The sequence below is a fragment of the Ahaetulla prasina genome, chromosome 16, assembly GCF_028640845.1.
Source record: "Ahaetulla prasina isolate Xishuangbanna chromosome 16, ASM2864084v1, whole genome shotgun sequence".
Lineage (NCBI taxonomy): Eukaryota > Metazoa > Chordata > Lepidosauria > Squamata > Colubridae > Ahaetulla > Ahaetulla prasina.
Window position 1 is genome coordinate 1,209,628 of NC_080554.1, and position 21,534 is coordinate 1,231,161.

A 21,534-nucleotide genomic window follows, 5' to 3' on the forward strand; every position below is an offset into this window, starting at 1 on the left:
AGAAAGGAAAGAGCTGTATCTCGGTTTCTCTCCATTCTAGAAACAAAACATTTTATTATTCAAAATGTGGGCACTATTTTTATTGCAACGAACCCCAAAAGTTGGCTTTTAGCCATGCTGCAGGTCTTCCATCTACATCTTATTCCACATTCTGAAATGCACAATTTTTTGCTATCTCGAATGGTTGCACCAAATAGTTCAACCTGCTTTTTCAAATTAGCAGCTTTCCAGGTTCACAACAATCCACCAAACTAAACCAATGTGGAAGGGCAGATCAATCAAGATCCCCTATCTCTGGCTGTGCAAACTGTAGCTTCTAAAAACTTAAGGAGGTTGTGTGGACAGATAGATGCCAGTGTACAAAAAATGTGCAGATATCTAAAAATCTGTTTCCTGGGGACTTAATGAGGGTGACTTAAAATAAATATCCAGAACTGGGTAGCCAGAAACCACTAAAGGAAGCTTAAAAATAACTGGTAGAGAGCTAATCTCCCAACAAAATACGTTAAAAATAAAGGCTTATCGTTTAACGAAATAACGTCTATTGGCACAGAAAATCCTAGAAAATGTTGGCATTTTCAAATAATCTTCAATAACAACTCATGCAGGACAACGCTCTGAGCCAATTTGGTAAGATCCAAGAATCAGCTGTTGGTCCAGGTAACCCAGCAAAGTGGATGGGTTAACTAGGACTTGTACGGGGCCAAAATTGCACTGTGGGTGATGAAGATTGTGACCAACTCAACAAAAAGGCATAATAATGGAAGAGCAGAAGGGGAAATTGAGAAGGAAGAAGAGGAGGGATGACGACGAAGGAAGAGGAGATGGAGAAGAAGTGAAGGAATAATGATGGAGGAAGAGGAGATGGAGGAGGGATGATAAGGGGAGGAGGAAGAGATGGAGAAGGAGGACAAGGAGAATGAGATGGAGGAGGAGGAGGAATGATGATGGAGAAGGAGGGATGATAGGAGAAGAAATGGAGGAGGAGGACGAGAATGAGGATGGAGAAAGGAGGAGATGGAGAAGGAAGAGGAGGAATGATGATGGAGGAGGAGATGGAGAAGGAAGAGGAATGGAGGAAGAGGAAGAGATGGAGAAGGAGGACAAGGAGAAGGAAGTGATGGAGAAAAAGATGGAGAAGGAAGAGGAGAACAAATAGGAATGATGCAGAAGGAAGAGAAGGAGGAGAAAGGACGATAGTGATGATGGAGAAGGAGAGGAAGAAGAGGTGAAGGAAAGGGGAGAGGAAGAAGGGGACGCAATCTTTAGCATCAAACCATAAAATGGCTCTACCATGAAAACCACCATACCGACAGATGCCGCGAAACAAGACGTGCATATTCACATGGCAAACAAACATTGTGCAAAATCCTGGGCCAAACTTCTCAGGAGGCTTTGAGCCAAGACCTTCTCTTTCTACCCAGCAACCAAGGAAGGTCCAGATTCCCCTTGATTCACAAGCCCCCACCCCCCCCTTCCCCATTCTCCCCACGAAACCTCTCTAAAGGCACAGACTGATAGGAACAGAGGGAAGGTAAGCAGGGAGAGGCGGACGGACGGACGGGGCAGCTAATCGTCCCTGTTGAGTGATGAAGTTCATTTCCATCCTGCGAAGTCTACGTGCAACCAGGAAAAGTTTTCCCTCCTTCAAGGAGGAGGAGGAGGGGGGAGTCCAGGGTGTGGATGAAGCCCACCCAGATGTCAGTAATTCGAACAGGTCGTTCGCCGCTTCCCCTCTCAAAGTTTGGACTTGGGGTTGGACTGGAGCAAGAGGTGCATGTCCAGCAACGCTTGCTTCAAGTAATGGGCCATCCGGGCGGCGTTGGTTTCACTGCAGCTGTTGAAAGCCGAGATGGCAAAATTGATGTGCTCCTCCATGGGGTTGTAGCAAACGCCGTAGCCGTCCGGCACCCCCGGGCCAAAACACATCACACAGTCTGTCTTGGCAGGCACCTGCAGGGAGGAGAGGACGTTTTGGTCTAGTGGTTAAGGCACCGGGCTAGAAACCAAGAGACGGTGAGTTCAAGTCCCGTTTTAGGCATGAAAGCTAACTGGGTGACTTTGGGCCAATCGCCAGGAGATGGAGAGTTCTAGTCCTGCCTTAGGCATGAAAGCCAGGTGGTAACTTGGTTAATCCCTCGCTCTCAGCCCAACCCACCTCACAGGGTGGTTGTTAATAGTGGGAAAATAGGAGGAAGTTGGGTATATTTGCTGCCCCGAGTTATTTGTAAAAATAATAAAGGCAGGATACAAATCCAGTAAAATCAACGTGGATGAATGGGTGGATTTAAACCAGGGGTCCTTCCCCCATTTCAGCTTTTCTCCCACCCCCTCAAATTGGTTACCCCATTTACGACCATCACCACTTAAAACCAGACGAGCAAGCTTCGTTATGGTCATAAGTTGAGGACTGCAAATTGTTCTGAACATCCCCCACCAAAAAAAAAAAAACCCTCAGGAGAAATATAATAATACAAAACATGGCTTGGAGGCAGAGGGATGCGATGGCTCAGTGGCTAAGAAGCTGAGCTTGTCGATCAGAAGGTTGGCAGTTCAAATTAATTCAGTTTAAGGGACCTCTGGTGGCTCAACAGACTAATGCAGTCTGTTATTAACAGCAGCTGCTTGCAATTACTGCAGGTTCAAGTCCCACCAGGTCCAAGGTTGACTCAGCCTTCCATCCTTTATAAGGGAGGTAAAATGAGGACCCAGATTGTTGGGGGCAATAAAAGTTGACTTTGTATATAATATACAAATGGATGAGACTATTGCTTGACATAGTGTAAGCCGCCCTGAGTCTTCGGAGAAGGGCGGGATATAAATGCAAATAAAAATAAAAAATCCCTAGTGCCGCATAACAGCGTGAGCTCCTGTTACATGTCCCAGCTTCTTCCAACCTAACAGTTCAAAAGCAGGTAAAAAAATGCAAGTAGAAAAATAGGAACCACCTTTGGTGGGAAGGTAACAGCGTTCTGTGCACCTTTGGCGTTGAGTCATGCCGGCCACATGACCACGGAGACGTCTTCAGGCAGCGCTGGCTCTTCGGCTTTGAAACGGAGATGAGCACCACCCCCTAGAGTTGGGAACGACTAGCACATATGTGCGAGGGGAACCTTTACCTTTACCTATGGCTTGGAGGCAGTGCATAACCACCCAATAAATCAACGTGGAAAGAAAGAACCCCCGAGACCCTGATCCACTGCAGCGCCAGCTCACCTGGCTGGTGGAAAGGTTGAAGTGCATGGCCACGGCGTAGGCGGTGTCCATGAAGAGTTCGGGAATGCTCACCAGATCCTCGATCGCTTGCAGTTTCAGGCCCAAAAGGTGACGGTCGATTGCGTTTCCTCTAATGGCCTACGGGGAAAGAGAGAGAAACAACCCGACGGGAACAATTTTGTCATTCTCAACATTGGCCGATTGTGCGAGAAAACCCAGCCATGGTAACAAGAACTACAACAAAACTTCTACACCATACAACGTAGCGAATTACAAAGAATGTTATATGCAATAAACCATATGTTGAACATGGTTATTTATAATGCATAATAGTAATAACAACAACAACACCCACCATGTCCGTATAGTTTCGGTGTGCTTGGGTGGCTCGTCTCAACAATTCTGCCTTCTCTTGATCCTAAGGAAGAAACAACCGCAAAACACAACCGTCAGGCGCTTCTAAGAGTCCCAGAAAGATGGCAGCGATTTGCAAAATATTACAAGTATAGGACACCTTCCTCTTGTTTTCCTTTCTCTGGAAAACAGGTCACCATCTCTCCCATGTGTCAATGGGTGGTTAGCAAGAGACTTAAGTTATCTCTACCGTTTCCCCTTTCGATAAATCTGGTTAAAGAAGAGTTTTGCTTTTCAGCTGTAAACCGTTGTTAAGGGCTGATTGAGGAAACCTGGTTTTTCTTTTAGTCTCTGATCCACTTGAAAAAGGTCCTAATCTTTCACCTGTCTACAGCTGTTATTCTCCATTTTTTTTAAAAAAATGACAATAAATATTCAACTTAAGATTCCATAAAAGCAAGAATCCGCTTGGACATGAAAAGCAGGACTGTTGTGGTCCGCCAGCAGCCTGCGGAGCTGGCAAAGGAGTCAGACAGCGATGAGGCTGAGGAAGAGCATGGGCCAGTCCTGGAGGTGGAGAAGGCCCGGATGAGGGCTCTGCGTCGGAGGCAGAGGTGGGGCCAGGGCCATCGGGGACTGAGGTGCAGACTCCAGAGCCTCCAGAGACTGATAGTAGTGAGGCAGAGGAACAGGAGGAGCCTGTTCCTAATGCACACATGAGAAGAGCTGCCAGAAGGCAAGAGCAGCTCAAGCAAAGAGGACGACTCGGGAGTAAGGCCAAGAGATGATTGGCCCCTCCCATAAGGCTTAAAAGACTAGCAACGGCATTTGGCGCGGTGGCCTAGAGGTGGAGCTTTCGCCTTACAATCAGGAGGCTCCGAGTTCGATCCTAGGTAGAGGCAGCTATTTCTCTCTCTGGGCACAAATGAGAATATATATCTGCTGAACAAAACTCCGCATTGGCGACAGGAAGGGCATTCGGCCAGTAAACACTCAGCTCCATTCAGTTACCCAGATGCTTCACCACGCAAAGGATTAGGGGGTTCATTAAAAGACGATCACGGGTAAAACATGGATGCCAAATAGCCTACCTGGATGTTGTCAGCACCCATGGATTGTACAAACTTCAGCGCATCCACGGAGGCCGAGCGGATGGTGTCCGTCCGTCCCAGGCGGAACATCCGAAGCGAGGCACTCTCGTAAGTGGAGCAAAGCTCCCCATACATCCTTGAAAACACAACGAGAAAAAGAAGCAAAGATTGGAAATAGGAAATGTAGAGTTCCCCTATCCTAAATTAAAACTGGCTTCCGGAAAGGGAAAGGAATTCATGGAAGTGAAGGAAGGAAGGAGGAAGGGAAGAGGAAGGAGAAGTGATTTTTATCCTCAAACAATAAAAGCCCACCAGCAGAATCGAGAAAACCCAACCCAGCTCCCCATTTACCTGTAATAAGCCAACTGCAAAGCGATTTGAATGAAAGCATCCGGACTTATTTTTTCCGACTTGGGGAAATTTTTCCCAAATTGATGGAATACGGTCACTTTGATATCCAGATCTTGCACCATGCTGCAGGAAAAAGGATGGAAAACCGGATCGAACAACAGCTCCTCTAAGGCAGGGGTCTCCAACCTTAGCACCTTTAAGACTTGTGGACTTCAACTCCCAGAATCCCTCAGCCAGCAAAGCAAAGCAAAGCAAAGCTGGCTGAGGAACTCTGGGAGTTGAAGTCCACAAGTCTTCAAGTTGCCAAGGTTGGAGACCCCTGCTCGAAGGGATCCTTTACAAGTCCTCCTCAATTTGTGACACCTGAAACCCAAATTTCAAACTTCAAACGGATCCCTAAACGAATTGTAAATTGAGGACTACCTGTACGGACCGATCGGATGAATACAGAATAGAGAAACAACAGAGTTTGGAAGGGAGCTGGGAGGTCTTCTAGTCCGACCCCCTGCCCAGGCAGGAAACGCTACACCCCACTTTTCATGAGGCTGAAGCTTACTCACATGTTGAGATTCTGTTTGGCCTTTTCAATATCGTTCTTGATGTCCGGGGTGATGTTAAACCGCAGTTTCTTTGGCATTGGTAATGGGACCATGGGAGATCTTACAAGCTGTGGCTTCTTTCTACCGAAAGCAAAAAGGGCATAGTTGAAGCACAGAAAATTTAAAAAAAAATTGTCTAGTTTTTTTTTTAAGAGAGAAAGAAGGTTTTTGAATTTGAAACACATGTTGAAAAGACGAGCAAATATCGACTGAAGAGTGAACAGCGCCCAACAAAGCTGGATCGGTGGCCAGAAATTGGGGGGGGGGGGAGAAATAAATATTTATTTATTTATTTATTTATTTATTTATTTATTTATTTATTTATCACATTTATATACCGCCCTATCTCCCAAGGGACTCAGGGCGGTTCACAGGCAAGTAAAAAGCACGTATAAATACAGACTAAAATAACAATTAAAAAACTTATTCTACAAGGCCGAATTATTAAAAAACAATATAAATAATAAAACCCATTTAAAACCAATATAAATTTAAAATCTAATCCAGTCCTGCGCAGATGAATAAATGTGTTTTAAGCTCGCGACGGAAGGTTCGGAGGTCCGGAAGTTGACGAAGTCCTGGGGGGAGTTCGTTCCAGAGGGTTCAAAAGCTATTTGAAAGCCGAACTGCCTTACGTGTATTCCACAATGTGGTCCAACAGAGCCACAATGGGGGGGCCCTCAGACGGCGCGTGTTCGTACACCAAGCCGCAGGACCCGTCTTCCGCCACGATGAACTGCAAGGAAAAATCCGGATGAAATTGGCACAAACACCCACATAATAAGGAATCTTGGTTTGTTGGCTCTATTGCTGCAGTACACAAGTTTCCTTTCTTTCTCTTTCTTTTTCTTTCTTTCTTTCTCTTTCTTTCTTTCTCTCTCTCCCTCTCTCTTTCTTTCTCTTCCTTCCTTCCACTCTTTCTTAAAAATCATAGAATTCTAGGGCTGTACAGGACCTTGGAGGTCTTCTGGTCCAATCACCCCTGCTCAAACAGGAGACCTTACACCTTATACCATTCTGGACAAATGGCTGTCCATCTTCTTAAAAACCTCCAATGATGGAGCACCCACAACTTCCAGTGGCAAGCTGTTCCACTGGATCATTTATCTCCCTGTCAGGAAATTTCTCCTTACTTCTAGGTTGGATCTCTCTTTGATAAGTGTCCACCCATTGCTTCCTGTCCTGCCTTCAGGGGCTTTGGAGAATAGGTTGACCCCTTCTTCTCCGTGACAGCCCCTCAAATATTGGAAGAATTCTATCCTGTCACTCTTGGCCCTTCTCCTTGTTAGATTAGACTTAATGAACTCACTAGAAATGAAGATCAGAATGCGTTTAACTCCAAGGCTAGCATTAAAGCCATCGCACTCAAGTCTACAGAATTCTTGCTTCCTAGAATTGGGGAGGGAGACGACTGACACCCCAACTGTCAACACAACGTTAAAACAGCTGGAAAAGGGACGCAATCTGAGGAACGTTGGCATTGTGGTAAGAAAACCCCAACCACATCTCCATGTGTGCACAGAAACCTCACGACGACGGATGCCAAAATTTTGGACAAGGCAGGGGGGCAGGTCTACCCCGCCAAGTTACCTGGAGGGTTTTGTCGAACCAGCGGTTTCCGCTGTTCCATCGACTTCCTCCTCCGTGCAACATCTGGGCAGCCACCCGACTCTTATAAACGTCGTCTGAAACCCGAGGAATTGGCGCATCCAAGCAGACGGTGAAAATGCTCTTTTCAATCGTGCGCACAGATTCCTTGTTGATCTTGTCTAGGAAGGAAGGAAGGAAATGCTTCATCAGCTCCAGCACACCCAGAATACAGAATAACAAGTGTTCGAAGGGACCTCAGAGGTCTTCTAGTCCAAACCTCTGTTCAAGCAGAAGATCCTTTACTATTTCAGTCAATGTGATGTCCAGTCTCTTTCTTAAAAACCTCCAGAGATTGGAGCATCCACAACGTTTGAAATTTCTCTTTAATTCTTCTAAATAGAGCATAGAATAATAAGGGTTGAAAGGGACCTTGGTGGTCTTCTAGTCCACCCTCTGCTCGAGAAGAAGACCTTATACCATTCTGGACTAATGGCTATCTACCATCTTCTTAAGAACTTCCAGTGTTGGAGCATTCACAACTTCTGGAGGAAACTTCTGTTCCACCGATTAATTATTCTCATTGTCAGGAAATTTCTCCTTAGTTCTCGGTTGCTTCTCTCCTTGATGAGTTTCCACCCGTTCCTTCTTGTCCCACCCTCGGGGGCTTTGGAGAATAGCTTGACCCTTTCTTCTCTGTGACAGCCCCTCAAATGTTGGAAGGGTGCTGTCATGTCCCCCCGGCCCTTCTCTTCATTAGACTAGACCTACCCAGTTCCCTCAATCGTTCATGACAAGCAATTGATGGTAACCCATGTGGGGTCTTCCCTGGGAGTAAGGAATGGGTGCGGACCTTTGATGAGGTTGTTGTAGGCTTTGGCCCAACTGTTGCGATGGTTGCTTGTCAAAATCCCGATGGGCTCCTTGTTGGTTTGAAGGGACGTATTCCAAATCTTTTCCAGCTGAATAAAAATCTGATCGGCGGTCAGGGGGCTCCCGTCGCTGCTGTAAACATCCAGCTGGAAGAACTGGGGGAAAAGGACAAGCAGAGGGATCAAGCGGCAAATTGTTATTTATTAAATTTATAATTTATTACACTTCATAATGCCTTGCTAAGGCCACACTTCGAATACTGCATTCGGTTGTGATTGCTCCAACACTGGAAGTTTTTAAGAAGAGATTGGACGATCATTTGTCTGAAATGGTGCAGGGTTTCCTGCCTGATCTGGGGATTGGAGTAGAAGACCTATACTAGAAGCCACAATGTAAAAAAGACTCTAGAAAGAGTGCAGAGAAGAGCAACGAAGATGATTAGGGGACTGGAGGCTAAAACATATGAAGAATGGTTGCAGGAACTGGGCATGTCTAGTTTAATGAAAAGGAGGACCAGGGGAGACATGATAGCAGTGTTCCAATATCTCAGGGGCTGCCGCAAAGAAGAGGGAGTCAAGCTATTCTCCAAAGCACCTGAAGGGAGGACAAGAAGCAATGGATGGAAATTAATCCAGGAGAGAAGCAACTTAGAACTAAGGAGAAATTTCCTGACAGTTAGAACAATTAACCAGTGGAACAACTTGCCTCCAGAAGTTGTGAATGCTCCAACACTGGAAGTTTTTAAGAAGAGGTTGGATAACCATTTGTCTGAAGTGGTGTAGGATTTCCTGCCTAAGCAGGGGGTTGGACTAGAAGACCTCCAAGGTCCCTTCTAACTCCGTTACTCTAAGAACAATTCTATGTTACTCTGTATAAACAGGGAGCAAGTCACACTCAATAGCACTGATGATGTTACCTAGATGGGTCACGAAACGCCTGCAGCAAGCAACAACCAAGTTCAAAGGACCACCTGCCTACCTGAAAATTGTGAACCACGGTGATGTGGGTGGGCGATTTCTTCCCCTTGCCGTAGTTCACCACCGAGTCGTGTTTGGGGCCCGGGATGCGGCAGGAAGAGAGGATCTGGTAGTACTGGTTCATGCAGAGTGGCTTCCCGCCGAGATATTCCACAGGCAGAGTTTCGCTGGAGAGAAAAAAGGTGAAAGAGTGAGTCGTAGAAAACTCAGGTGTCTAGTGAGACGTGGCTGGCGATGGTGTTAAAGCTACAAAAATCTGGAATTTGGAAACGGCTTTTGAAAAGTATTTGCTCGGGGCAGCCACAGAGGGTCACCCATTGGGGGGGAAAGCATCAAAGAGGAAACGATAGTTTTGATTTTTGGATTAAACCTGTTGTGGTCTGCCAGCAGCCTACCGAGCTGGCAACTGAGTCGGACAGCGATGAGGCTGAGGTGGGGCCAGGGCCATGGGGGAATGAGGTGTGGGCTCCAGAGCCTCCAGAGGCTGACAGTAGTGAGGCAGAGGAACAGGAGGAGCCTGTTCCTAATGCACGCATGAGAAGAGCTGCCAGAAGGCAAGAGCAGCTCAAGCAAAGAGGACGACTCGGGAGTAACGCCAGGAGATGATTGGCCCCTCCCATAAGGCTTAAAACAGACCAATCCCGTTTGGGCTCTTTGACGGAAAACAACGTTGGTAGCTGCGTCTTCTGCTTCGTCTACGTCTTGCATTTATTTTTGTATTTGTGACTTCTGAACATTTGCCAAGAAAGGCCTTTGGCAGTTTGCCTAATTGGACCAAGGTTTGCGAGAGAACTGAGGAATTTGTGTTGGGAGGAATTTGCTTTAATTTAGTTGAACTTCACTGGGAATGAAGTAATTCTCAGCTGTTCGAATAAAGTTTGTTTTTTCCCACGGACTGAGTTTCCTGCTACCTACTTGGGGCTGGGTCACAACAAAACCCGACTCATCATCGGGTATCACAAGGAGGGGAAAAGAGAAACTTTCAGCCTTGCCAGATTCTGCAAACCCTCCCTTTTTCTTTCTTTTCATTTTGTCCTTCTCCCCCTTTCCTTTCCGACCGTTATTTCTGTTTGCGTTTTATACCCCAATGAACTCCAGTAAAAAGTAAAAGAGATGGACGGACAGACAGGGAGGAAGAGGAGGATCACATTCTAACACGTTCTCCCAAAATGGAATAAACAGGAAGGACGTGTTTAAGCCCCTCAGAGATTAAAAAAAAGGGCATTCCGACTCACTTGTCAATCATCGTCTTGAAGTCCAGAGCCCCCTCAATCATCTTGGCCGCAAATCTGAAAGAGTCACGAGCAAACAGGTCAGGAGGGGAGGCGGGAGGGGAGGGGGCTTTGCAGAAGAGCAGGGAGGTCTCTGGTTTCAGGCCGGTGTGGAGGAAGCTACCAAGGTCAGCTGCCCGAGGTGACAACGGCCTGAAACCCTCTGCCAAATGGAACAAGGGGGCTGTCCGGCTCAAATCTCTGCAGAGGTCAAGGGGACAAACACTGCAAGGAAGAAGCTGCAATTGTAAATATTATTAATGGTAAAGGTTCCCCTCGCACATATGTGCTAGTCGTTCCCGACTCTAGGGGGCGGTGCTCATCTCCGTTTCAAAGCAGAAGAGCCAGCGCTGTCCGAAGACGTCTCCGTGGTCATGTGGCCGGCATGACTCAACGCCAAAGGCACACGGAACGCTGTTCCCTTCCCACCAAAGGTGGTCCCTGTTTTTCTACTTGCATTTTTTTTTACCTGCTTTCGAACTGCTAGGTTGGTAGAAGCTGGGACAAGGAACGGGAGCTCACCCCGTTACGCAGCACTAGGGATTCGAACCGCTGAACTGTTGATCGACAAACTCAGCATCTTAGCCACTGAACCACCGCATCCCTTTCCTAAATATTATTACCATCATCATTATGATAGCGTTTTCCCAAAATTTTGGAACAGCTTGCCACTGGAAGTTGTGGGCGCTCCAACACTGGAGGTTTCCAAGAAAAGGTTGGAATTGTATGGAGTCTCCTGCTTGAGTAGGGGGTTGGACTAGAAGACCTCCAAGGTCCCTTCCAACTCTGTTATTCTGTTATTTAAACACCGTCTACCTGCAGTTTTGGTACTTTGGATTACTAGATTTCCCACCCACCCCAAAGATCCAAGATAGCTAAAGATATTTTATGCAACCGAGAAACTATTCCAAGCAATGTAATATTTGTTTTTACAATGTAGGCAGGATTCCAACTTGTGAATTAAGATTTTATCCATTCCTACTGGATCCCAATATTTTCCCAGATTTTTTCGACAGGACACCCAAGCGCACAAACCACGACAGGCCGCCCTTAACTTGCAACCATTTGTGTAACGACCGTTGTGAAGTTGCACACGTACTGAAAAAAGGGGACTTGAGACCAATCCTCACACTTACAACCACTGTAGTATCTGCATGGCCACGTGATCAGGACTGGAGTGCTTGACAACCGAAATGGTTTTTACGACGATTGCAGTCTCCCGGGGTCACGTGATCCCTTTTTGCGAACTTCCCCGCCGGCTTACAACAAGCAAATTTAATGGGGGAAGTGGATTCGTTTTAACGACCGTGTGAGTCACTTAAGAAGGGCAGCGACTGGCTGATAAAATGTGCAACATTTTGCAAATCCACCCAAATTCAAGACTTTAAAATAATGCAAAAAAACCCACAAACACCTCCCCTTGAGATAAATTCACAACATCCGATGCGTTTGATTTCTCTTCCCCCTGCTCGGATAGTTTGCTGCCCTCTGGACCTCTCCAACTACAACTGCTCTTGTTCCCCAAAATGCCTGTCTCTTTGCAAAAAACGCCCACGTTTTTTCTAGCCATGCTCGAACAGCACCGTGCTGTCCGGGTGACCTTCTGCTGGGGGAGGGGGCCCAGCTAGACGTGGGGGTCCATCTGCAGATTGGAGCCAGGCCCGTCAGGGAAAGGAAGGGCTGCTGCAGGAGAAGGAAAATTCCTTTTTGATGCACTCACCCGGCATGATCTTTCCTTGCATTGGCTGCTATTTTTAAATGCAGCCCAGAAGTGGAGGAAAGGTGAAAGGGGGCCTGGTCGGCTAGTGAGGGAAAGTGACCCCCGCCCAGCAAGATCAAATATCACCCCCAACCCTTTTCCCCCCCCAGTGTTCTCAATCAGGGGCAGCCCTGACGGAGAAACGCTAAAAATACTACCAGCCAGGGGTGAACTCCAGCAGGTTCTGGAGAACCAGTAGCAGAAGTTTTGAGCAGTTCGGAGAACCAGCAAATACCACCTCTGGCTGCTGGCCCCAGAGTGGGGTGGGAATGGAGATTTTGCAGTATCCTTCCCCCAGGAGTGGGGTGGGAATGGGGATTTTGCAATATCCTTCTCCCAGGAGTGGGGAGGGAATGGGGATTTTGCAATATCCTTCCGCCAGGAGTGGGGAGGGAATGGGGATTTTGCAATATCCTTCCGCCAGGAGTGGGGAGGGAATGGGGATTTTGCAGTATCCTTCCCCTGCCACACCCACCAAGCCACGCCCACAGAACCGGTAGTGTAAAAAAAAAAGGATTTCGCCACTGCAAGCAGCCATTAGACAGTGGGGAAAAACGGGCCGCATCCAAAATGCTACCCTGCAAGGAAGTTACTTTTCAGATTATGTCGCTTTCCTTCCAGGTGGGTTGACAAAACGCACGGGGTTCAAAACAAAATTGCAAGTAGAAAAACCACAACAGAACAACAAACTATTCAAAACAAAACAAAACAAAAAAACACGAAACAGATCGAATAAAAGCAAATGTAATTTGGGCGTAAGTACGTTTAAGTACAGTACCCACCCCTGTGAATTTCTTCTGTACGAACGCATTTGCTTACTGGTCAGTGATCATAAGAAAAATGATTTATTCATCTATCTTATTCATCTCCCTGTAACTTTATCTCGGGGGTAAGGAGCCACCACCCTGAAGGCCCTGTTTGAAAGCTAAAATTTTCACCTCTTCAGATGGTGCTCTTTGACAGCAATGAGGCTCAATCACAAAGCTTAAGGAGGCTTACCTTAGCTGACCTTGCCGGTCCAGGAAATCCTGTTTGGGCAGGACGACGCCAGGACTGGAATGGATGACCACCGGCAGCCGATACTCCAGATAGGCTGTTTTCAGCCACCAGTCTGAAAGCTCGGTTGAGAAGGGAGAGCATGCAATGAGTTGCAGCACCAACGTATTGATAAGAATATTTGTAGCTCAGAGGTCCTTGGTAGCCTCTGAGCTCGGTGGTTTTCTTGTGGACGTTTCATTACCAAACTAAGGGACATCATCAATGCTAGGGAGGGAGCGGAGAAAGGAAGAGGAGGAGGAAGCCAACTGTGGGATCCTTGATGCGCCCTGAGCTGGGTGGTGTTACTAAGGCTTTGTAAAGTGGTAGTAACACTTCACGTGATCTTGATTCTATCCCTCTGTTAATGCAGCCTAGGATTGCATTGGCTTTTTTGGCTGCCGCACACAGCTGGCTCATATTCAAATGGTTGTCCACTAGGACTGCAAGATCCCTCTCACAGTGACTGATTGGAAAGGATCTCCAAAATCCTCAAAGGTGCTTTTTCAAGAGGCAACTGGGCTTTCTTTGTTTTTTTTTTTCCTTGTCTCTTCATTTCTCAAGTTACAGTTTGCTTTGTCCCTTTAATACACCAAACCTTTCTTAACGTATAAAATCCGCTCAGCAATAAAGGCAAAATAGTGAAGCTGGTCAGCATTTTAGAAAAGCACAAGAATTCAGAAACAACCGGAGTGTTTTGGTGCTAAGATCTTCCCTCCACGTTTCCAGCAAGCACGTGGTATGCGATGCCTTGAGCGTCACGCCCTGAGTGGCATGAGGGTTGAGGAGACCTTGCCAGCTTCTAATTTGGATTTTGAAAAGCAGCTTTAGGACAACCTCCACCTGATGGATGACTGAGAATCTCTACCAACAGGTCTCTAAAACCCTACACACTTCCCCCCCCCCGCCCGCTCACCCACCCACCCCCGGTGCTCAGGGTCCCACCTACCCAATTCTCGTTCTTCCGCGCTCTTCTCTCCAGCCCTTTCTGCAAGCGGTCTCCGACGCCGCCCGCTTTCCGAAACTCTCGCACCAGATCTTTGGTGTGGCTCAACTCCTCTTCGCTAATGATGGGCTCCAGCATCAACAGGTAACGATCCAAAGTTTGCTGCAGTGGGGGGACAGGCAGATGGGGCAGGCCTTCCTGGTGGGTCAGGTAGCGACCTCCTAACTTCCGCAAGGCCACCGGCTTCAACCAGCTGGACGGCTTCGCCTGTTAACACACAACAGCACAACTGTGAGTGTTCCTTCGCCAGTCGCTCGTAGGAAACCCGGACGTGTGAATGAACAACTCTTGTTTTTTCTTAATTTGCTTTTTAAACAAGACTCCTTGCATGGAGAAAGCTAGAAATAAGGAAAGGGGATTCAACATTGCTTATTTGTACCCTATGACTATCATTAAGTGTTGTACATTATGATTCTTGACAAAGATATCTTTTCTTTTATGTACACTGAGAGCGTATGCACCAAGACAAATTCCTTGTGTGTCCAGTCACTCTTGGCCAATAAAAAATTCTATTCTATTCTAACATTGTTTTCTTGTAGAAATCTAGCAGTTCAGAGAACAGGCTACCAGCTGCCAAACCAAAATGTCATCATCCGGAAAAAAAATTAAACTGGGCTTTTCCCCCCCATTCAAAATAGGAGAGGTCATTCATTTATTTATTTTTTAAAATTATTCGTTTATTTGCATGTATTAAGCCATCCAATTCCAGGGGGCTGTTTTTCTCCTGCTTTGGAGAGGAAGTTTTTGATGTAATGGGCTGTGGATTTGTTGCTGAAAGAAAGAAAGAAAAATTATGGGAATTGGGAAGGAAGGAAGGAAGGAAGGAAGGAAGGAAGGAAGGAAGGAAGGAAGGAAGGAAGGAGAAATAGAGAAAGAAAGAAATGTGGACTTCAGCTCCCACAATTCTCCTGGCTGATAAAAACTTCTTAAAAGTTGTCAAGGATCAGGAACACTGCTATAACCAATGAACTTCAAATTTCATAGGGAGGGAGGGAGGGAGAGAGAGAGAAAGGAGAAAGAAAGAAAGAAAAAGAAAGAAAGAAAGAAAGATGGAAGGAAGGAAGGAAGGAAGGAAAAGAAAGGAAAGGAAAGGAAAGAAAGGAAGGAAGGTACGGAAGACAGAAGTCTATTTTTTTTTCTTATTTGTGATTTCTTATTTTCTGATTACTTTCTGCTTTCTCATTTTTTGTCTTTTTTTCCTTGTCTCTTCATTTCTCAAGTTACAGTTTGCTTTGTCCCTTTAATACACCAAACCTTTCTTAACGTATAAAATCCGCGCTCAGCAATAAAGGCGAAAATAGTGAAGCTGGTCAGCATTTTTAGAAAAGCACAAGAATTCAGAAACAACCGGAGTGTTTTGGTGCTAAGATCTTCCCTCCACGTTTCCAGCAAGCACGTGGTATGCGATGCCTTGAGCGTCACGCCCTGAGTGGCATGAGGGTTGAGGGAGACCTTGCCAGCTTCTAATTTGGATTTTGAAAAGCAGGCAGGGAAGGAAGAAATGTGGCTCGCTCGCCTTTCAAAACATAAACGGTCTGAACAGAATAACAGAGTTGGAAGGGACCTTGGAGGTCTTCTAGTCCAACCCGCTGCTCGAGCAGGAGACCGTACACCATTTCAAACAAATGGCTGTCCAGTCTCTTCTTGAAAACCTCCAGTGTTGGAGCATTCCCAACTTCTAGTGGCAAGCTGTTCCACTGGTTGATTGTTCTCACTGTTAGGAAGTTTCTCCTTAGTTCTAAGTTGTTTCTCTCCTTGATTAGTTTCCACCCATTGCTTCTTGTCCTGTCCTCAGGCGCTCTGGAGAATAGCTTGACTCCCTCTTCTTCCGGGCAGCTCCTTAACAACTGGGAAAGGCCAACACTGGTTTTTCCTCGCCAATAATCCCCTAACAAAATCCGCCAAACTTTTAAAGGATTTCTTGAATAACAGTAATCCGGGTTGGAGGCTTAACTTTTTAATTCAGGCTAATCATTTACTTTGGTAATAGATCAGCGGAACAGTGCAAAATCTCAATTAAAAAATAGGTACGGACGTTTTATTTTTAAGGCACCCTCCCCCAAAGGGGTCACTGTGAAATCCCAATCAAAATTAACAAGCAAAATTAAAAGCCACAGTTGCACTTAAAGGAAAGCAATGCAATTAATGCCCCCCCCCCGGGTGATTTATTTATAGATGCGCTAAAAATACATTTATACAGCTGCAATAACCCTAACAGAACTGATGCTCCTGCTTTTAAAATCAGATAGTCTTTGATTTAAGACCATTTGTTTCATGACGGTTTGTAGTCACAACAGTGCTAAAAAATGCGATCAGTCCTCGCATTTACGACCACTGCAACATCTCCACATTGTAAGTGCTTGGCAACCGGCATGTATGCACAACAGTTGAAGTATCTTGGGATCACAGCCTTTTGCGACCTCCCGACCAACTTCCGACACGCAAAGTCAATGAGGGAAGCTGGATCGTTTAATGCTGAAATTTTTTTTTTTTGTAAAATGGAGCACAACTCACTTAAAAACCATAACATTTAGCGATGAAAGCTTCCAACTCAACTGAACTACGCTACCTAAGGGCTCAAAACCCGGAGTTTGGTAGCCTCCTTTTTCAACTAACAAAGGCTAACTAACATCTTGTATTCTACTTCATTATGATTTATTGGTTAATTATTAAAGGTTTGTGCCGCTCACCTCCTCTGTAAATTGAAGATGGGCTGCTTATTTATTTATTTTATTTATTTATTAAATTTTTATACCGCCCTTCTCCCGAAGGACTCAGGGCGGTTACTATTACAGTATTATTATTACAGCCATAATAAAAAACAACAGCAATATACACATAAAACCATAGTTTAAAAAACTTATTATACAAATGGTCGAATTAAAACATTTAGAATAAAACCCCAAATTTTAAAATGTTAAAACATTAAAACTAATTAAAATCCTATTAAAATCCTATGCCAGTCCTGCGCGAACAAACAAATAGGTCTTCAGCTCTCGGCGGAAAGTCCGAAGGTCCGGCAGTTGCCCAAGTCCAGTAAGTCCAGCTTACGGATTATACAAAATGGCAAACAGAAAAAGAATTAAGGCAATTAAAACAAGACAGATTATGAACAGATTCATTTCAACAGATTAAAAACTATCCCATTTTTAAACCCCCATCTAGCCACTCCGTGCAACCGTTCGAAGCGAGCTGCACCTCATAAAATAAAAATTGTGGAGGGGGAAAAAAATCTGATTTTTATTTTTTTTTTGCTACCGCAAACCCAAACAGTTCAAGGTGCACTTTTTAAAAGCAGCGTGCAACCCGTTTCTATTTGCCAACCTGACGTGGTAAACAACTTTTGTCATTTTTTTCGCGGGCAGTTTCCAAGCAATTTTTAAAACAGCAGGAGAAACATTCAGCCCGCCGGCGTGGGAATTCTCTGTTATTTAATTTTTATTTTTTTTAATTGTGCTAGGCATCTTTTACCAACCCGCTCGGCACCTTCCTTGCCTGCCAGTGCAAGAAATCATTTCCTTTGAAGGAAAGAGCCTAGAGTTGGAAGGGTCCCCTTGCAGTCTGACCCCCGCACAGGGGCAAGCATCCCAGTGAAACCAGTTGTTGCCAGTTGGTTGCCCGGCTTCTGCCTGGCTCCCAAAATCGCCATCTCAGGGCTATTCGATGCCCAACAGCGCTTACCATTCGGGGTTGGCATCGACCGGAGTCGCCCTGCATGGCAATAAACATGCCCGAAACTAAATCTGAACAGGGGAAAAGTTTCTTCAGGAACCCCAGTTTCAGCGTCCTCCTTAATCACACCCCAGATTAATTCAGGCTAAGCCACTTAGCGCTCCGTGCCTCTCCGAAGTCTAATTAATAAAATTACTATGACCAAAATTTTCCTGGAACCCAGCCCGGCCAAGGAGAATTGCGCAAGTCCAACAACTTTAATTAAACAAACATGAACTGTAGGTGGTTTGCTTCCACGGGTGGTCCTTCACTTACAACCGTTCTCTTTAGCGACGACCGTCCCATGTTACAACGCCATTGGAAAAAGTGATTGTTTTTTCATACAGGTCGTAAAACGGGGCAAAACTCACTTAATGTCTCGCTTAGCAATTTTGGGCTCCATTGTGGTCGTTAAGCTGTGGACTGCCTCTAATCGAACCCTTGCAGTTGGCAAGGGGAGCTCATTATGGTTGGGGGGGGTCTAACCCTTGCTTTCAAATTTTGCATTACAAGCATTGCATTACCTAAATCCTTGAATTACGACCATCCGTTTAGTGACCGTTCAAACTTTGGGCGATGGAAAAACTTGACTTCCAGCTCGTCCTTGTACTACCCACGAGCATCATAACATCCCTCAGGTCACTTGATTGAAATTTAAGCACTGGGCAACTGACATGTACTTATGACAGTTTTTCCTGTCCCGGGGTCATGTGATCAACATTTACGACTTTCCCAGCCAGCTCCTGACAAGCAACGTCAATGGAGAGAAGCAGGATTCGCTGAATGACGGCAGCGATTCGCTTAACGACCACGGCAAGAGAGATTCGTCATGGCCGTGCGATGCCTTGGTTCATGACCGTACTGCTTAACGACGAACGTCGCGGCCCCTTTTGGCACAAATAGAGGACTTAACACCGCTGCAAGGCATCGATTACATTGGTGCTAATGAAGTTATCCTAATTATTAGTGGAACCTTAACCGCCTCGGTTCTCTGCAAGGAGGAAGCTAATTAGCTCCACCTACATACTTTGTTTATTTAATAAAACAGCTAATTATTAAAAGGAAGAAAGGAAGGCCGGCCAATGCAAACTTAAGAGAGCATGAAACCAAATGATGAGCCCGTTGCCAAAAACAAAAAAAAATTCTCAGTTTTGGTGACGTGACCCTGGGCAATAATGCATCGTAGGCCACGTGAAAGAAACGGTCACAAGCCACTTTTTGCCCTCGTCATCATCTCCAAACGGTCACTCAACGAACCACGGTAAGTCGGGGACTCCTTGCATTCGATCTCCAAAATTGTGACCCTGTTTGTTTCGGGGCTGCGATTCTTTGTGTTATTTCTTGCCGAATGAAAAAAAAAAGCAATTATTTGTTTTTGCCCCTTCCGTTTCTTATTCTTGGATCCACAAGAAACAAAACAAAAACAGGCAAAAATGAGATTCCCCCGCCCCCCCAATTTTCTTTTTTTTTTTAAAGGGGGCGGGGGGGGGGAAAAGGTTTGTCCCCCTTTTTTAGAGGGGACAAACCTCCTTCCTTCTGACCAGCCAAGATTGGGGGCCTCTCCTTTGGCCAAGGAGGATATTCTTGTCCCACCCAAAGGCTCCTAATCTTCCCCCCCACACCCAAAAAAAAAAACCCAGACAACAACAACAACCCAGGGTCCCAAAGGATCCGGCTGCATTGCAACCCAACCCAAAGAGAAACAGCGGTGCCGAGCAGGAAAAAAACACAACAACGCAACCACAACACACACACACGCACTTTTGTCGCGCTTTGCAGGACCATCCCGTGCGCAAAAGCGAAAGTCCACATCGGTTTGCCAAAGGGAAGAAAGAAGGAAGGAAGGAAAGGAAGGAAGGAAGGAAGGAAGGAGGCGGAGGGGGCCTCCCTCCCTTGCCCTGCCCGCGATCCCCGCCCGCGCAACGGGCCCAGGAGCCCCCCAGCCCCCCCATGGCCGAAGCCTTCTGGATCGCCAAGCGGGCGCCCGCGCAGCCTTTGCAAAAAAAGGACTCACCATGTTCCTGGCTAGGAAGGCGAGCATTGCGCCGGTGAAAGAGCGGCGGCTGTTTGCAAAACCCGCGCAATGCCCTGCCCGCCGAGCAAAGTCCGCGATCCGGCGCAACCTGCAGCCTCGGCCCCGCCCGCGGCTGCTTTTTTTTGGGGGGGGGGAAGGGAGGGGGGGGGCGGAGTCCCAGGCTCAGCCATCTTTGGCCCGGGCATCCTGCATTTATCCCCCCCCACTCCTCGCCATGCTTGGAAAGGGCAAGATCCCCCCCCCCGCGCCTCCCCCTCCATGCAAAGGGATTTGGATGCGAGGGAGTTTTTAGGGCGCGGATGGGAGGCCACCGGGAGATCAACGGAAGGGAGAGGGGCGCTTGGCAGGTTGGCTTCTAAAAGTTTAGGAGTAAAGGAAGCGGGAAGGGGGGGGACCAAATGGGGGTTGCTATTCCTCTTTTACATTTTCCCCCCTTTCTTTTCTTTTATTCCTTTTCCTCTTTTCTGTTTCTCCATTCTGTATCTTTTTCTTCTTTTCATTTCTTCCTTTCCTATTTCTTTTCCTCTTTCATCCGTTCGTTGTTTCCCTTTTTTCCTTTTCCTTTTATTCTCTCATCCTTTTCCCCCTTTCTTCTTTTCTGTTTTGCTTTTCCTCTTTTATTCTTTTCCTCCTCTTTTCTTTTATACTTTTCCTTCTTATTCCATCCTTTTCTTTGATACTTTTCCTCTTTTGTTCTTTTCCTCCTTTTTTCTTTTCCTCTTCTCTTTCTTATTCCATCCTTCTTATTCTTTTATACTTTTCCTCTTTTATTCTTTTCCTCCTTTTCCCTTCTCCTCTTACGTTCTTTTATTTTTTCCTCTTTTTTGCCTTTCTTCCATATTATTTTTCCCCCCTTCTATTTTTCTTCTTGCCGTTTTTTACCCATTGGTCTATTTCCTCTTTCTCTTCACGTGCACAGACAATAATAAGGAACAGCGAGGCAGAGACCTTCACTGTTAAGTATTCAGCTTTATTGTGCAACAAATATTTTGGTGTAATTGGCAGAGCTTTGTATATGCTCTACTGTACTATATTTAGCTTTGGATGCAAAAAACTAAACCCGCCTTACATTTATTAATACTGTCATTGCAAATCATAGTTAATGCTTGTGTAAATCTTTTTTGTCCTTTTAGTCTAAGTTAGGTAAACATTAGAATGTTACATCATCTGCAGTCAATGCTGTACAGATGCCACTGAAACAAAACAACATAATGCATTTTAATACTTAAGTGTTATAATACTCTTAATTAATCAAATTTTAAAAAGACAGGGCAGGAATCGGGAAACCATTTGGTTAGAGTGCCAAAGAATCTGGATGGGTCTCTTTAGGAAATGATTAAGAAAACAAACCGAGTTTGCATAACGTGCTAAATCATCACTAACTAAAACACTGTTTTTCAACAGTGGCAATTTTAAAATGGGTGGACCTCAACTCCCAGAATTCCCTCGCTAGCCTCCTGGAAATCCACCCATCCTAAAGCATGCTGGCTGGAGAATTCTGGGAGTTGAAGTCCATCCATCCTAAAGCCTGCTGGTTGAGGAAATTTGGGAGATGATGAAGTCCACCCGTCTTAAAGTTGCCAACTTGAGAAATACTTGTTCCGACTGTAAAACAAGGGTGGAAGCAGAAGGTGGACACACGATTAAATAGATGAACATTCAGGGATGT

The 21,534-nt window shown here is 45.8% G+C and overlaps 2 protein-coding genes across 4 annotated transcripts in view; one reads left to right on the plus strand and one right to left on the minus strand.

Annotated features, from left to right (window-relative positions):
• On the minus strand, positions 1–19,969 carry CRAT (carnitine O-acetyltransferase). Of its 3 annotated transcripts, none has more exons than XM_058159090.1 (14): positions 19,845–19,969; positions 14,063–14,326; positions 13,078–13,196; positions 10,284–10,337; positions 9,050–9,215; positions 8,052–8,226; positions 7,202–7,380; positions 6,247–6,347; positions 5,573–5,692; positions 5,013–5,135; positions 4,662–4,797; positions 3,572–3,634; positions 3,217–3,354; positions 1–1,953 (listed from the first exon to the last, which is right to left on the minus strand). In XM_058159090.1, exons 1-14 carry the CDS (start codon positions 19,869–19,871, stop codon positions 1,738–1,740), a joined length of 1,881 nt encoding a protein of 626 aa, XP_058015073.1. In that variant the 5' UTR covers positions 19,872–19,969; the 3' UTR covers positions 1–1,737. The 3 variants fall into 3 exon arrangements, with proteins under 3 accessions (XP_058015073.1, XP_058015071.1, XP_058015072.1); XM_058159088.1 differs by lacking the exon at positions 19,845–19,969 and adding an exon at positions 19,592–19,746; XM_058159089.1 differs by lacking the exon at positions 19,845–19,969 and adding an exon at positions 17,801–17,943.
• Positions 19,051–21,534, plus strand: part of PTPA (protein phosphatase 2 phosphatase activator) — a 26,405-nt gene continuing 23,921 nt past the window's right edge. The window contains exon 1 of the mRNA XM_058159096.1: positions 19,051–19,091. The gene's annotated coding sequence lies outside the window, so the exon portion shown is untranslated. The remainder of the gene's footprint in view (positions 19,092–21,534) is intronic.

What these genes read in the sequence shown, in the direction of transcription:
- CRAT (XM_058159088.1), bottom strand. Translation starts at nt 19,642, where the DNA reads ATGTGGACTTTCGCTTTTGCGCACGGGATGGTCCTGCAAAGCGCGACA. An exon ending in TTGCAGTTGGCTTATTACAG is followed by an intron (nt 4,798 to 5,012) that starts GTAAATGGGGAG and finishes TGTGTTTTCAAG; the next exon opens with GATGTATGGGGAGCTTTGCT. An exon ending in TCAACCTTTCCACCAGCCAG is followed by an intron (nt 1,954 to 3,216) that starts GTGAGCTGGCGC and finishes TCCTCCCTGCAG; the next exon opens with GTGCCTGCCAAGACAGACTG.